Genomic DNA, 18,301 nt, shown 5'->3' with positions numbered 1-18,301 from the left:
GGGGGGGGGGGAGTATCAACAACGTAGTTAATTAAAAAAATGTAAAATAGATATAGAACTTCGTCGAATATCACCTAGATCATCGGCTGGCAACGCCCATGCCACTGCCTTTGGTATTATAATAAAGTGGAGTAATTTAAATCTTATTTAATTCTTATTTGTCATAATACTATTGGTAATAATTCAATATATGTCGAGAGAATTATTGAGCCTGTCGTTAGAATTTACACGGCATTTATCAATATTTTTTCTTAAGACAGACTTCTAGAGAAAAAATAACGATTTAATTAAATATACGATGTATCCATGACATTGGAAATAAAAAAGCAGATGTCTTTAAAAACTGTAGTCTGTAATTCATTACGAAGAAGTACGTAAATCGTAATAAAGTACGATCTAAAAAACGAAATTGTCAGACGAAAGCGAAGCGTAGTTCGCGCGGCAACGGATCAAACGGTACACCAAGAATGATATCATCCGATATATCTTCATGATCCGTAAATTTAATCTGCAACATCCGATAACCTTGCAACTGTTAAAAAGAAATGAGCGGTAAAACAGAACACGTAGCACTCAATTTACTTAATTTATATGCAGCCGTCGACCCCGGAACCTAATAGTTTAATAAATGTTCTTTTTTATAATCTTCCGTTTGACCTTTAACTGACCTTAAACCTTTGTGACAAGTACTACGTTATATTCCATCCAATGCCACAAGTATGTTGTAAAATATTGAGCGTTTGAAAGTTCCTGCTAGCTGACTCTCGATGATTCCAAGACATCCACTTTCCTCCCAAAACCTACTATCCCATTTCGGATCGATACATAATCGTTGCTTAAGTTCATTTAATCAGATGACATCTTCTGAAACAACAATTATTCTATTAAAAGATTTTTCTGTCTCTTTCCTCCTTTCCATTCAACCACGTCTAGTGCAAAACATTTTTATGAATGGAGGCATTGAATGTAGGCCGCGAAAACCTTGAAATTTGTTTGCGCGTCGTTGTACGCCGTTGTAACGGCGTTACTATTTCGTGACGCTACGTGCTACGTTATTTTATTTTCGTTCGTTACGTTACATAAAAAAACGATGCGTTTCGAACACATTATTATCATTGTATGTTAGTAGATTGAGGGTTAATCTTTTAAGTAATGCTTAATCTTTTTTAGTAAATTGGTTTGATATTTCTGTGTTGTTGGTAATTTAATCTTTGAACACTAGTACGTGTTGCGTCCTTATTGCATGGGCTCGGCCGCTGGTGCGCACGGCCCGCGTGACGTCACGCGGTGTAGAGTTTCAGCGCGCGCTCGCGCCGCGCCACTTCTGATTACTTTCACTACAGCCAAAGGCAAGGTCATTCAGAGCTTTTACGGCACATTGGCAAAAGCGTCCAGACAATACCCATATCTTATAATAATCTTTTAATGTATATTTGAACGTACAATTTGGAATATTATAAAAATAAACGCTTAAATCAGACAACTTAAAGGTCGATGTAATGTCCCGAATGACCGGTTACAACCTTACGGTAAAAATAATCGTATTGCCAATTGAAACTTTGATCTGTCTTATGCTAAACCACATGCCTGCAAGGTGTGACCACTGTCACTAAGTTTGTAATTTCCAACCACGGCTATATTTGATACGTATCGAACAGTGTTTCCAATAAGAACTTTTTAATGGGTGCACCAAAGATGCATTCTATATAGATAAACAATATAGTAAAATATGTTCAAAATAAAGGCATTTCATTTTATTTTTTCTAAAATCTTACGATTGTGAAAATCTATTGAACGTGATCAGTTGACTAGCCATCGCCCACGCGTTAGCCTGTATCTTCACACGAACCTGCCCGCGTCACAATCGCGTCATACATCGGGCTGCAATTAGATCCGTGCGATTTACAGACATACAGACGAACTCGTACCGTTCGCACCACACCAACATTAACATCGCTTAAATTCTATTAATAAAACAGAATACATTCGCCTAGCTTCTACATGTTCTAACACTGCAACTATTTAATAAACTTTATGGTCAGATCTTGTCTCTATATTTAAATACAGTTTAATAGTGGTAGACACTGTCAACCACATCTGTTGCACGAATGAGTCGACTCGCCCAGTGAAATAACACGACTACATACAAGACAGGCATGAAGTGGAAGTCATTCCGCGTCTGATGTGTGAGCGTGCCGGAAGATTAATTTTTGTTCTATGTCCATTCCCACCCTTATCGTATAAGAAAAGGGTAAGGAGTGGGAGTGGATTTGAAAGAGGAAGGGGTAATATTCTCTGTCTGTACGCCCTCCGTAGATTAAAGGTAGTCAGTGCTTTTGCTATTGCAAGCAAATTCAGGTGGCCGCTTAGTCGTATGCCACTTTATAATATAAAAATATAAACACAAATCTTAAACATAGATAAAAAACAGAGACATTATTCGAACTAAATAAAATAATTTCATTAAAAGTTTGCGTCTTCTGATCTTTGATCGGTTTATTATTCACATTTATTGATTGTTTGGCAACGAAACATACAACTATAAAACGATCGTACAAGCTATTATTCGAGTTCAGCGCAGTACCAATGTACCGTGTCTATGATTTGAAGTATATAGGAAATTTCATAATCGTTTGCATAGAGTATGTAGTGTCAGGCACTTCGGAAATGTCATAAAATAAAAAAAATATATTTTACTTAATTTTGTGTTTTCAAAAACCAATAAAAAATTTAAAAATGGAACAGATTTATAGATCACAAATACGTACCAAAGTTTCTATACAATAAACATATAATCATTGGATTTAACTGTCACGGCTAAGTATTTTAAAAAAGATCGATTACAAATAAAAATATTTTCGAAATAAATAAATGGCGTGAATAGTTAAAATAGTTAGTTAACAAGATATGTCTATTAGTTAATTAATTGGTAAAACAATTGATTGCCAGTTCCTATACATTTGAATTTAAAATTACATTTGAAGGAAAAATCTTAAACTTTACGTATATTTATTAGCGATCGACGTTGAATTAAACATAATAATATCAAATAAATTTTAAAAAAGTTTGGAACTTCATAATTTCTTACTTATTAAAATCATGAACAAATGTTCAAAGTTCACAAAAAAGTGGAAATCCAGGATTCACATCTATCTAACTAATATTATAAATGCGAAAGTTTAGATGGATGGACAGATGGATGGATATTTTTTAAAAAGTAAAACGGCACAACGGATCTCGCTGATTGACATATATAGAAATATATTTTTTTTAATTTCGCGAGCACAGCTATTTTTTAAATATTTGTGCAAAAAATCTAAATATTGCAGGCTGAAAGGAAGTTTCCGTCTAAAATATAGCTTTTATATGTACGTATAGGCTTGGTAATAAAATAATTGGCATCGTGACAACAGATCGCCGATGTTTTTCAGCGAAAGCTGCCGACGGCGACGCTAAATGTCATGTCTTTTGAAACGCGTGCGCGAATAATAGCGCGTCAGATGTTATTGTTTCGATTGTAATCGCTTTAAGAATTTAATTATTATAATAAATTCTCTTTTTTCAGTTCTTTTTTTAAATAAATATTCTAACTTTATTTCCTCAACCTTAAAGCTGTAATTTTCAGTTAAAATATTACTTTACGTAATTTGCTACTTGGTGTTATAATGATCTGCAGTAGCTCGCAATCATTAATCATTTGAGATTGAGTTACGTAGCGGTTTTCGCGGTCACAGCTCTTCTCAGTCCAAGTCTATTACGGAAGTTTGCACTTTGTTTCTTTTTCTTGACATTAATAAGCAGTTTTAATTTATTTTTCAGGCTTTAATATCAAACTTTACTTAAATTCGCTGACTCACTGTAAACCAGTATGATCAATATATAGTTACTATTTTAGGATCTACGAAATCTGATTTCAATGTCAGATCATTGGAAGCGTTACGTTGTATCAAAATAAATCTCCGCCTATGAACAACGGCCAGTTTTTTTTAATATTGCTTGAGTTATTAGACGCGTGTAAAAATAGATTCATAGCAAAGAGCTATGAGGCGGATAAGTTTACATTTGATTCATGGCACATTTGAATTAATTTGTCTAAACATCAATAATATTAGGCAAAATATTCATATACTGTAGTAGAAGTAGTTTTTAACTAAATAAGGTTGAATTGATCAAAAGAATGTTTACAATACGGTTACAAATATTATGTGCATAAATCTATAGATCAATTAAATTTATTGTCACAAAACGAACCACACAAGGGAACCTTGAATGTCGAGATTAAACGAGACATAATAGTGTCGAAGTTTGGCCACACGGCCAAAATCTTTAGCTAAATGTGGACACTAATCTGGCAAGAATAGCATTTTAATTTTCAGTTGTTCATGTCTTGCCCCGGCGTCACATCGCTGCATCCCGCGCCCCGTCACCCACTCGCACTCCGAGGAACTTTAACCCCATTCCTATCACCTCCCTAGTTCGTGCCTCGAAGAATGGGCTTGATGCTTTCACTCGTGATATCATACGCGGGAATAAACGAAGCGATAGAATGCTTAAAGCACATAATTAGAGGTGTCGTGCCCGACGGCGAACCAGACTTTGAAGCACTAGTTGAATACTACACGAGGCTACTCAATAAATCATCAAACCCATCGTCCCCCGGAGAATGGATAAAGGAATGTGGCCAAGGATATCTCGTCTTGACGGAAGATAAAAATGGATCACTCAAGTCTGCAGCTGTCAAATATTATGGACAAACACGGTCGGCCGCCATCTTGTTCTCGACCAAAATCTCTAGTTTCGGTCAAGAATCTGTCGACGAGAGTTCACAAGCCAACGGTGACTATGGAGCGGACCTTTATGTACCGACGAAAACTAAAACAATTATATCAAATACTTCCGAGTCGATTAGTATAGGAGGAAGGAGTAGAATAACTACTCCTCAAAATACCATAAATTCTAAAAATTCTGAGAATTCATTTGATAATGAAGAAGAATTAAATGCAGCTATTGAGAACAAAGCTAAAATGTCATGGCATTACAAACCCCAAAGTCCGACTCGCAAGCCATTACCAGAAATACATTTCCAGTCATACGACGCCGACAGGGACAGCACCGCTTACAGCGAAGATTTTTTAAGGTTATTATTCAGTGATTTTGAAAGCATGCTTATGAGTGTGACTTCACATACATCACGAACCATTGTGACATTGTTACGTGTTTGTTCACATTTAGTGCATTTCCTCATGAGCACCAGAGCACGTATAGAGATTAGCGAGTCACTTATTTCACGGATTCATAACACATGATGATAATCCGACTCACATAATGTTAATTTGTTTAAGATCACTTGACGGGATTAAGTTTCGCCCTTTACAACGAAACGACCCGAGCGGGCGTCGCAGAAGTTTTAGGAAACGACATTCGTCTTCATCAAATTCATCGAGAGATTCAAAAGCATCGCGAGACGAAGAATTAAAAATGTTTACTTCACTTGAGGAGGAAGAATTTAGAAAAATGAATGAAAACGAAAACATCGGAAGATTCGGAAGCACGCCTAATTTATCGGCACGTTCTTATTCCAGAAGTCGATCGAGAGAGAGAAGAAACGATAGATGGAGCACGGAAGGGTCGGTGATTAGCACGCCCGAGGCAGAAGAGGTCAGATCTAGACTGAAAGAGGTGCCGAAGTTAGACTCGTTCGTGGAAGAAAAAGACGATAACAAAGACACAAACGAGGTAACCGAGGAGAGGGAAGAAGATGTTGATTTCTGGGCTAACTTCGGAGATTAACGCTTGCAGTTGCCGCCGCACGCATTGCACCAGCTTCGATACGAGCATGACTGACAATGTTGAATATAAAGTGTTGAGACCCTTCCTTGCGTTTTGTTTTTGTTACATTCCGTAGTATTGTTACCATAGTACATTCCTTAACGACGGGAACCTTGTGTATAAGTTGCAGCTTTAATAAGTTTGGCTTTAATTAGATATTATAGAATCAAAAAATATGCTTAAAAATTTTTGTAAAATAATACACCTGCTTGTTCATGTACAAGCAATATTAAGCATTTCTCTTTTAATGACACAAGTCTTTTAATTTACACCTTAACAAAACTCACGATAAACAAGATAGGTATTGAAATCGATGGCAGCTTCGACTCAAATATAAATAAAAATTGGGTTTAGGTAACTTCAGCGTTTTTGTATTGGTTACTTTAACAACGAGACTAAAAATCTTTTACTAAAAAAATATTTGTGGATACATTGACATACATTTTGTAATACCTTTATATCGTAAATACTTGTGATATTTCATAAATTAGTTTGTCGCATTGTGAGTTGCATAAGACGTACGAAAATACCGAGACATGGTGAGCCGGGGACCTCGACCCACATCTGTTTTAATGAAGATGACGCGCGTCGCATTTACCAGAGGTTATCATAAGTAACTCACATTATTATGGGAATATGGATGTAATTTATCGAGTAATGCAATATCCCAATATCTTAAATTAATCAAAAGTTTATAGCAACTTAACTAAAGATTATCACAACTATGCTTCGATAAATTAATTGTGTTCTTTGAATCATAAGTTGTGACTTACAAGTTGAATATTAAATAAAAATTGTTAGAGTTAAAAAATTAATTATTCTTGAGCTTTAATTGGTTAAATATACATTCATTTTACAATAAATAAGAATAGCATTAAGTTTTACATTTATTTAATAATACATAAAAACAAGACGACAAATGAAAGGTTTGAAACAATTCTGTTAGTAAATAGACAAGTTAACGTTATGTAATCTTGAATACGGTAAAAATATTTTTTTTTAATCTTAAAACTGGATAACTTGGAAGCGCATACCGAGTCGCTGTATGTTTTGTAGACTGCGGTTTAGAAAACAAATCAGCAACGATATTATTACCGCGGTTGTTGCTAACACAATGGGCTTCCTGCTGTAAACCAACACGTCTACATTTATTTCAAAGCGACCACTCAAAAGGTTTTTACGACCAGTAACTTCTCTATGATGAGAAAATAAAGCAAATGTCTCAAAAGACCATGATGAGTTATGACTTCCTTTAATATTCAAATTGTTTGTTTTACTCACGAAAGAAGTTCAAATTTTAATTTTTTTTCAATTGTTTTAATTGAATTAAATAAATTGAAGGCTCCAAACCAATTGACTTTTAAAATTTAATATGGATTTCATCAGATATTAATTTAACACTATAACAGTAGCTGTCGCCCGCGACTCTATCCACGTGGAAGTAAAAGATAACTGCATTTGAAATCTATGTGTTCTTCCAGACTATGTTCTAAATCTATACCAAATTTCATAGAGATTCGTTGAGCCGCTTTGGAGATACCTCCTAACAAACATCCATTCATAAATCTAAACTTTTTCATTTAAAATATTAGTAAAAGATTATTTGTGAATTATATAGATATTTCATTCCTCAAATAGTCTTATATCCTAAAAAAAAGTATTTTGTTTTCAACTCTCAATGTTGGTGTATTCATAATTTAAATATGCGTCCTTTTTTGTTTCCCGCCATCATTCTTTTGTCACAGACTAAAAATATTTCGTTCAGACTTGACGTAATGCCGAGCCAAAGATAATTATACCGTAAACAAATATTTCTTAAGAATTAAAAGGCTTGGTGAAAATTCATTTGTTTCAAACCTACAATTGCATAGTTGTTCATAAATTACTGAACTTTACAATAAAATCAGGTGCTTATGTAAATCCTTCAACAAAGTGAGTGCAACCTTCTAGGGTTAGGATTCAAAAGTGAATGAAGCTATGATATCGTTAAATCAGTACCTATTGTTTATGATTACTCATTTGGCGGAGATTTAGAAAAGCTTCCATTCTAAAAAATACGTAAAAACTTTTTACTGCGAAACGCGTGGGTTGGTTTTGGATGTCAACCGTATGATAAATGATTGTTTTATTTTACATCGGATATATCAAAACAATTTTGGGATAGCAACTCATCACAAAACAACGTCGTTCTTGAAAAATTCTTTTCATAATAAAAACAAAGGGACAATTTTAGAAGTTTCTTATGTTTTAAATAATAATTAGTCATCAGTCAAAAATGAAAAAGCAAATGTAAAGGATGTACCAAAAATGTTTTGTTCAAGATAATTAAATAAAATACTGACATGCCATAAAACCCGAATAAAAATAAAATTGGTTAATGTCTTAATAGACACGGCATAGAATAACAAGGTTGATTAGTACGAGTTCATTTACCTCTATTAATCCTCATGCTCTTTAAAACTAATTACTTAAACGTAGATTATCAAAAGACCCGGACAAAGATTCATTAAGATAAAAATTGTTTCTGTTAGTTTTTTGACGTCAGTACTTTTAAGTAATATCACGTTGTAAAGTTCATGAAAAAGGTCTAAAAGGATAATTTGAATTGTTTAGATATATGTAAGATACACAAAAAAGCAAGTAGACTAATTGTTCAATCTTTGTAACGTGATACACAGGGTGCTATGTTTTCTCAGTGCTTTCACAATTATTTATTTTCAAGATCCAAATATACTTGCAAGACGATTAGAGGCTCAAAGGCGACGACTTTATGGCAATTATTTTACTTAAAAACTTATGTACACACTTTTAACGCACACGAAATTATCAATCTAGTTATGTTTAACGTAATAATCACTTACGCCACATATTTAACCAAATTAGTAATAGAGATGTAGACGAAAATCGAGTATTTTCCACACGTCGTTCGACTCAAGTTTGCCGAATTCCTCCCACGACCAGATGTTGCTTTACAAACCCACGGCCTCAGGAGACGCCGGAAGTATTTATTTTTAAGTCGGTGAATGAATCTCACGATCACGACCAAGACCTTGCGAGGTCTGAAACAAACACACTCAACGTCTAGACATTTGCAAATAAAAAGAAAGCTTTCATTGTTCAGGAATTTCAATCACTTTAAATTTCAGTTTGTTTACAGATTAAAATATTTAATGCAAAAATTGCATTAAATCAATAGGTACATAAGAAATTGACTTAGAAAAGGAAATATAACTAATTACAATTTTTGTCGTTACGTAACTGCACATGAATCGATGCTAAACCAGAATCAAATATTTGTAACATAAGAATTAAATATTAATAATTCGGTAAGGTTTGTATAAATCAATAGCACAATTTTAAATGACTGTTATACATACAATTCAATCCATTGCGTCCTGTATTGATAGCTTCGTGGAATGAATAGCAACATATGGGGTAAATCCGTCAATCCGTACCGTTCTAAATGCGGGCTTTGGAAGATTCTATGAAACATACCATCTTTGATGTAACAGTTTGAAGCAGTATTGCTTATTGTTACAGCGTATTGCGTTAATTCATTCAACAAAATGGTTTATTTTATTTCAACTTTATAATTGACATACTCCCAACACACATCTTGTAAGCTTAAACTTAAAAACTTATATGTGAATTCTATCAATGCTCGTTTGTATTATGTTCTAGTCATAAAATAAACGTATATTTATAATGGCCACCAGTACAAATCTGATTAAGGTTTTTTGTCCGTCAACAAGTGCGTTTTCGCAGCGGATCATTGAGAAATTGACAGACTTATTGCAAATCTTGCCAATCAATTAACATTTGCCAATTACAATTGAGCGATAGTCCAATACGAGCCAAGTGATAAGGGATAAAGTAATATCGTAAATGATGTTTGTCGGTCTACATTTCATAAGTGATCGGGGCGGAATCGGATCCGGTGAAGCGAGCGCGGGGGATTAACGTGCGCTAGGGAAACGTGCGATTCTCGGGACGTTCGGAAACGCCGCCCGCGCACCTGCCCTCTCCGTCACTCTTCCAAATTTAAATCCGAAACTCCCCCCTACCGACTCGACCGCTTGCGCCGCTAAAGATTCTGGAATAATTCCTCCAATTCAGCTCTACCGGTGCTCGCCATTCGAATTCGGGTCGCGACCGCGTTCGGTGATATCGCTTTCTTCGCAACGGTAGGCGACATCGACTCCAGCCATGGCAGACGTAGACGTACAAGTCCAGTACACCACTACCGAGAGAAAGACCAGGAAGGTCAAGAAAACTTCGAAGCGTAGGGAATCTAAGGACGGCGAGGTGACTGTCACCGAGCTCGAGCAGACCAACACGACCAACACCAACGACGATGGGTATGTGCAGTGGTGGCCAGCTCCCTTGACCCCGTGACAAGTGCCATGTGACGCCTCTCGTAGTGCATCTGTGTCCGAGTGTCCATTACTGATCGCGTTTGATCTGAAGTGACGTTTACAGCTCTCTTTGATATCAGTATATTAGGCGTCCTATTTTGGCCACCCTCACATACCCGACCTAATTTAAGGTATATATTTATAAAATTACGAAATAGTAAAAAACATAATTTTTTGTTATCTTCTTCACAATTTTGAAAATATTTCACTTTTGAACTATTCTCATAACTATCAAATTACAAAATAATGTGATCGGCTTTTTTTACTCTATTGAGATCGCATAGTGTTTTTGTGCTTGTAAAATTGATTTTCTTTTGAGTTTCCGTTATAGTTGTTGAATGTATTGGTTGCTTGTCCTCAGCTAATTTTCAGCGGCGAATACACGAAGGCGATGAACAAGGACTGGCACAGCGGTCACTTCTGCTGCTGGCAATGCGACGAGTCGCTGACCGGTCAGCGCTATGTGCTGCGCGACGACCACCCCTACTGCATCAAGTGCTACGAGAGCGTCTTCGCCAACGGATGCGAGGAGTGCAACAAGATCATCGGCATTGACTCCAAGGTTAGCTTTTTAACTGTTAAACCTGATGTTACTCCTACGCGATCCATCAAGTACCAGGGTTTCATAAAACATTAGTACTATAAAGGTATAAGTACTTCTACTACACTTTGCAAGAAAAAACTATTGTTTATTTTACAGATTTTGTATACTTACGAGTACAATTCAATGTGGCTGTCAGCTTAGCATACCAAACAAAATCTCTTGCAATTATCTTGATAAAAATAATATCCATCTCAAACTATTACAATCCATGATTGGAATATCTACTGAACCAAATAGAATCAATATTAATAGTTAGTTTCTCATAATGCCTTCAGCTTAATCCAAGAACATAAAATTTCTAGTACCAGTAATTTCAATGTAAAACAGTCTGTACCTTACAGACAATTTAATTATATCAAGCAGTCCTAAAATATCACTAAGGATCATCTTCCGAATTCTGTCCTTAGAATAGCACTGAGTGATGGCATTGCTTTGCTTTGTTACACTGATCAAATTTAGTTATGTCACTCCAGCCGGCCCAGATTCTTCAGGCGTACTGCACACGGCCCCAGTTACCGCTGCCAAGCCGACATAAAGTGATACGTGACTGTTCACAACATACATATATCTGTAGAACGTATGAGTTTTCCTATCGGGACCAACATACCCATAGCCAACATACATATGTATGTACTATGATTGTTCTTGCGGCTCGCTTCATCCACTGCTAATTAAATCTTAAACGAGAATGATCTAACAGATGAAATGTAAACATTTTATAGCAATTGAAAAGTATGTTTAGTTATATTTTCTTTGTTTATTCAATCACGCGTCAAGCAAATACTTTTGTGTATATTACGTATATCGGCTGTGGTGAAATCGTCTTAACGTTCAGCTTCGAACAAATCTGCGTTGCGTTTTTCGAAAACAAACACCGTCGCTCCAGGCGAGCTATTCCCGGCTCGGGGATACAGTATTTTCGACGTGTTTGTTGCGGGCTTAACCTTGAGCAGCCATGGGTGAATCCATCAGGCGAATCGCTGGAGATTTATGCGCGAGTCCCGCTAAGAGTTTCGTAATCGGCCAAAATAAACATTCATATTTTATTGACATTACGACATTTAGTTCTAAGCGCGAGTTCTCCGGTTCTTGTCGGCCTGCCAAGAATAGAATACAGAATGAGGGGAGCTTTATTTTGAAACCGAAAGCATTCGTCAACGACCGCTGTGCTCGTTTAATCTCTGTGTTAATGTCATTTGACTTTCATAAGAAGAAATATATTTTTATCCTAATTAAAACCTAAAACGGCTTCTAATACATGATAACAGTACAAGTTAATAATTCCTGATAAACTTTAGACACATTAATGAAAAGGTAACATTGAAACTGAATTCAGGTAGCCTATAAAATTATAAAAAGGTTTATGCATCTGCAGAAACTAGTAGAAAATTTAATGTAAAAATATATATATTGAACGACTTCAGCGACCAAATATCAATATTACTATTAGATACTATTAATCATATACATTATAATATTACAAAATCGTTATTTGGTCGCTGAACTCGTGAGCCATTTAGAGATTGCCGCTCTTGAAATATCTGGAAACATAAAATACAACGCACTAGGATTTTCAATTGTTTGAAATTGTTCCAACTATTTCTCAACACGCATAAACATGTACACTCGTGTGAAACTATAAGACTACGCTTTAAATTCTTGCTATACTCGTATTACATATTATTTTGCTTCACCCATGATCGGTAACACGATGTTTCTGTTTTGGCTTTTGCCACAGCTTTTTATATGAAGATAATAGGGATCTAGTACATATTAAATCTTCACTTTTCAAACAGTTTAAAGAAATTAAAGAAAATGATTATGCTTTATTCCATAACATAATTAATACCGATGAATAAAACTCATACAAAGTTGCAAAGAATTGTTACTATTCAAGTCCCAGATCAAACAGCATCAAATCAAATCTAACAATCAAATAATTTAAATACAATTGTCTAAACACGTCAGGTATGAAAAAAAAAATCGACAAAGTATGTTGTCATAGTCTAACGGTACTTAGATTGTAGGTAGTAAACTGTAGAGAAGGATAAAGAATTCTAGAGCAATAAAAACAGCCTGTCCCTCTGATGTATTATAATTTCTACCCACACTGCTTTAACAATGTGCTAGCAACGATTACTATTTATATGGGGTTTGTATACCATTAATATTTAATAGGAGCATTAACTGAATGTGACTTTCAAGAGTTGAAGGACATTTCTATATTCCACCTGGTAATGCTCTTTACAATCTTAAATTTAAATTTTTATTCGTCACAAGTAATCTTGGACTTGAGATATACTGAAGGCAAAAGAAATTGTGGCCACTATTGTAGTAAGATGTAGATATTTAAATTGAAACTGTGTTGTATATTGTCCAGGACCTGTCGTACAAGGACAAACATTGGCATGAGGCGTGTTTCCTGTGCGCCAAGTGCCGCGTGTCGCTCGTCGACAAGCAGTTCGGCTCCAAGCTTGAGAAGATCTACTGCGGCAACTGCTATGACGCACAGTTCGCCAGCCGCTGCGATGGCTGCGGAGAGGTCTTCCGTGCTGGTGAGTTGGAGAGATCTTTATATAACTTCATTTTAATAAGCAAATTCACAGCGGACATTTAATACTATGACAACATAATCACACCGTAATCCATAGGGGTAGGTAGAGACCATAAATATCGATTTGGCGCATTCTCACGCATAGCTTATAATGCTAAGATTTTTTTTTTATTTCCGAAGCAAAACAAGAAAAACTTTTTTTTATAAAAAAAACTCGCATGCAAAGATAAGTTTAATTCGTGTATTCTTCGCACGTATTAGAATACTTCAAACATGTATTCTAGTCTCATATATAAATAGAGCAAATTGATTGATACTTCTAAATAAGGTGCGATGAATCAAGTCATAAAGAATCCTTTAATCGTTGTTACAAGGGATTATTTATCGAAACGTTCGAATGACTCACGCTTACCGACAAAATGAGTTGATCGTTTATATTTGTATGATTACATATAATTTTTATAATTACTAATATTATTATTAAGTTGTTCAAAATCATTGTAAGAGGTAAAAAAGTAAGTAGCCAGACTCTACGATCGGACTAATAGTAACATGTTATTGCACCAAGTTTCTTCATTCTTTCTCTCTTAAACTTTTTATAATTGACGTTTAAATGTGAGTAGACTTTATTTTGTACCAGTCATCTTTTCCAATTTTAGAAATCAAAGACTTCACACAAAGTGCTACATTAGTGGTAAACTAATATATGTGTGTCAGGAATCCTCGATGACTCGTGGCCTGACCATCCTTATATGGTCCGTCACTTACCCTTGCTTGATAAGGAGTCAGTAAGGTTATTCAAGAAAAAACCCGGCCATTGCCAATGTCGAAGCGTATATCGCGCGTACATAACGGGGCATAATTTTGACTTTTAAATCGCGCATAAAGACTCCGACCCGTGAGTTCCTAGAATATGTCACATACTTTTCAACTTGTTCTCCTTTATGTGTCGCATTTGATATGTTGACGTTTTCGATGTGCCCTTTACGTGCAATTTTAACTGCCTGATATTATTGTCCTTAATGGAAAACAATAAATAATGCAGTTGAGGGTTCTTTCGATATTTAAAACAAGAGCTATAAAATAATTAAATTACTTGTATAAAGAAACACATACTGTATTTTTTTTATTTAGAGAAATCGAAAGGCATAACACTTTGTAGGCTGGTGTTTCGGTAGTGGAAACTTGTAGCTAAATGTATACTGTCGCCTTACAAAGTTCACTATTATAAAAATGTAATTAAATTCACAAACTGAGTCTGTAGGGGTTTGAGCGAGACCTTTTGTGTAGCTCAGTCAAACACGTCCCCTCGAGTTTTCGTCTATGTTACATACCTACTTCTATCAGGACGTTCATATTTCACGCCTGTGCATATGAATAGGGCTGCCTACATTGATTCAGTACAAACAATTCTCGGTCTTTAAATATTATTAATTTGAATTTAAAATTTTAAAAGGCAGTATTTTTTTTAATTACTATAATTAGCAGTTTATTATTATAACATTGTTTTTACCCGTCTCATAGGGTGTATTTGTTTGTCAAGTCAATTGTGACCTCTAGTATAAAGTTTTTATATAATGAGGTCTCTTTCGATATATATTATCTCCTAGTGAGAAAGAGGTTTTAAGACTGTAAATTATCATATACTAACCTGGTTAAAAATATCTAGTCATGGCCTCCCAGTCAATCCAATTTAGTTTTTCAATTGTGTAAATCCGCGGCATTCGTAAGTCACTGTCCGCCGGCTAGTGCGACGCCTAATTGGGCGCGAGTCGGCAATTTACGACACGCCCGTTGTCCGATTGTATCACAAGTTAATTCACTAACGTGTCGGAACTATTGGAGAATATTATGTCACACGCTTTAGGTAGAATTTCCATTTGTGTGTGACGCACGATTAGTGGAAATAGGCACTAACGTTGCTTATAAGTAAGTATCTAGCATATTTATAGCTGGTGTTAAGGGTCAATTTTGGATTAGGGACTTGGAAACTTTATACAGTTTGATATCAAAAATACTTTTCATTTACATAAAAGATATAATGTGTACACATATAATTCTCTTGGCAATATAATCGTGTTACCGCAAGCATTGTTACCGTTACATCTCGTGCTCGCGGCCACAATACAGAAGTGATAAACCGTTAACCTTGTTTAACATCCAATCATCAATCCACAAAACTACTCGGATTACGGACCATGTTTATTTAATTATTTTTCTAACTGCAATACACGAAAGTTGTCCGATGTTCGTACGGTCAAGGAAAACATCATGATGCAACCTGCACATGTTTGAGAAGAAATTCAAAGATATGTGTGAAGTCAATCAACCCGCACTTGGCCAGCGTGGTTGACTATGGCCTAATCACCCTTAACTTAGGGTAGGCTCCGAGCACCTCAGTGGGGACGTATAGTGAGCTGATGATGATGATGATACACGAAAACCAACATAGCTAGCTTATTTGCGACTAGTTTTTCGATTAAACGCATTACCTCTGCCACATTTTAATTAGCCCATAAAAAGCGAATAACATTTGCTATCTTCGTCACAATTCAACTAAATAAAGTGGACTATTTAGAAATAAGTTAATTAAAGGAATAGTATACAAACATATTATTAAAATCATTGTTAAATTTATTTTTTATCTGTGCTCGTCAGAATGACACTAAGTTAACAATAATTGAGTCATCGCGTAGGCGATATTAATGGTCAGTAATAAATTATCATACGCCATTGCGATGGACCACTAACTATTTATAAATTTGACCAAATCTTGGAAGGAATTCGTAACAAGCAGATGCGTCATATACATACATTTTCAAAGTAAACTCAAACAGAATTCTAGACACATATTACAACATCCTAGCCAATATTTTTATTATTACGTCAACTCTTTTAATACAATTTGACATAGATATGTAATTACAGAGTGTTTAATTAACATTTAATCGTAAGACGATTTTTGTAATTTAAATTGTGCGTGACGTAATGTATACAAGTATAATGATAGTTTTTCCTAAATTTGACAAATACAGTGTAAATTTAAAGTAAAAATATAGTGAACCATTTTTTTAAATGTTAATTATTGTTATTTTATTATTTATTCATCAAAATCAAACGTAATTTGTAGTCTGGTTTCATATTTCATTTCAATCACGACTCATATATTAATGATTCATCGATTATTTTTAATTTTTCTATGTCATGCCTACTGTTTGTCTAATGTTGGTTAGTGTTCAACACATTGTTCTTAATTTAAAATTTTAATTAGTCTTACCTTTGGTTTCTGTAACCAACTAAGACAATTTTTGCGCTCAGAAACCTACGGTTAGTCTTCTAAACAATATAATTCTGTCTATTATCAAGGCTTTAGAACCCTTGAATGGTCTGAAACTTGTCAGTGACATTTTTGATTAGATTACGAGATGAGGTAAACCCTCGTATGTCATAATTGAAGTGAGGTCACAGATGTAATGTCATTTTGATTATTTATCGGCCATTTCAATCATTGCCCGGTCATATCGCAGACATTAATTTAACACGATTATTAGCGGTTTATTTAATGATGTCATGTCTTACCATGACATTATTACATTTCCTAAATGCACTTGTTATTACATACCAGTATATAAATACGTAGGAAAAAAATACGCTTATAAAATTGCCGAGTACAGTCACCCAGACCACTTAAAAATGTGATGAACCATCGAGAGTGCGGACCCCGCGGTAAAAAAATGACAGTCTACTCTCCCTTCCGATATACATACAAACATCAACGCGAACTTTGTTCCACGTATTAACTTATATGTTTTTTCTTTTAATGCCGCATATAGTCATTAAGGTTCTCTTATTACCAGAGATGGCATTTGAGTTTAGCCCTAGTTGTTAAGGAAAATTGACTTTATAACGTACAGCAAAATATGTTGTAAAACATCTTTTCATTTTAAATGTCATTATTTAGTACCGACGACGTATAAAGGAAATTCTAAAGGAGCTGTTATCGTGTGCGATCAATTAAGTTAATCCACAGCCTCCAGTGCCGGGTGTAGGCGAGCGCTGTGTTGTGCCCGTCGCATCAGTAGCGCACCGCCAGCCGCGAAGCCTGCACGGCCATTACTCGAACATTCCACTCGTAAATTCCCGCGCTTTTTTTAATCTGTGACACTAAAATTGTCAATCAAGCCAACTGTTTTGTTTTTTGACATTGTTTTTTTTCTGTCATTAAAAGTTAATAGACCGTGGTATTAAACCGGAAATAGTATTAGAACTTTTTTAAATTGCGGGATATTGTATGAAAAATGTCCGCGGACGTTTTAAGTGACGATTTCAAATCTCGCCTGCACCTAACTACGAAAACTGTAGGGCAGGAGAGGATACGAAGGGCGAGGGAGAATAATGAGGATGTAGCTATACTATCCATGTTCCTGCCCAACGCGACCGCCGAGCGGGAAAACAAGAAATTCTGTTGTGCACTACGGGACAAGTGCTTACAAGGCGATGCCAGGAAAACTATTGCAGGTTTTTCTTTACTTTTCTTCATCACATAACAAAGATAAAGTGTTTCTTCCTTATTTAAAAATCTCTTATATAAAGCTCTCGTTCCACCGAATAGTAGGGTCCATTGCAATCAGGTCGATTTAAGCAAGTTTTTTTAATTCATATTAATATCTAAGTGCATTATCATGACTGCCTGTTATTAAATTTATCAACAAAAGCTTCATTTCTCAGAAAGTTAAACTTTCTAAAACGAGTTTCGTACATCGCGATAAGGTTGTATAAGTAAAACGGTTGAGCTAAATCTAAAATATTAAGCGAATTACTTACTGAAAGGTTTAGTGGATGTTATTATTTAAATAATATTTAGACTCATCGAACACTTTTACAGCCATACAAACAACA

At 35.2% G+C, this 18,301-nt stretch overlaps 2 protein-coding genes across 4 annotated transcripts in view; both read left to right on the top strand.

Annotated features, from left to right (window-relative positions):
• The window catches only part of Lmpt (four and a half LIM domains protein limpet), a 93,490-nt gene that overhangs the window by 64,139 nt on the left and 11,050 nt on the right, over window positions 1-18,301 (top strand). For both annotated transcript variants that reach the window (XM_013322400.1, XM_013322399.1), the window contains 2 exons: window positions 10,606-10,806; window positions 13,229-13,403. In XM_013322400.1, coding sequence (XP_013177854.1) covers window positions 10,606-10,806; window positions 13,229-13,403 — 376 coding nt within the window. The remainder of the gene's footprint in view (window positions 1-10,605; window positions 10,807-13,228; window positions 13,404-18,301) is intronic.
• On the top strand, window positions 4,330-5,875 carry LOC106125285 (uncharacterized). Of its 2 annotated transcripts, none has more exons than XM_013322403.1 (2): window positions 4,330-5,137; window positions 5,343-5,875. In XM_013322403.1, the coding sequence occupies exons 1-2, from the start codon at window positions 4,491-4,493 to the stop codon at window positions 5,788-5,790; spliced, it is 1,095 nt and encodes a 364-aa protein (XP_013177857.1). In that variant the 5' UTR covers window positions 4,330-4,490; the 3' UTR covers window positions 5,791-5,875. The 2 variants fall into 2 exon arrangements, with proteins under 2 accessions (XP_013177857.1, XP_013177858.1); XM_013322404.1 differs by having other exon boundaries at window positions 4,350-5,137; window positions 5,583-5,875.

The sequence above is a fragment of the Papilio xuthus genome, unplaced genomic scaffold (assembly GCF_000836235.2).
Source record: "Papilio xuthus unplaced genomic scaffold, Pxut_1.1 DF825928.1, whole genome shotgun sequence".
NCBI lineage: Eukaryota > Metazoa > Arthropoda > Insecta > Lepidoptera > Papilionidae > Papilio > Papilio xuthus.
Note: the sequence above shows the minus strand (reverse complement) of the source record. Positions and strands in the feature narration are given on the sequence as shown.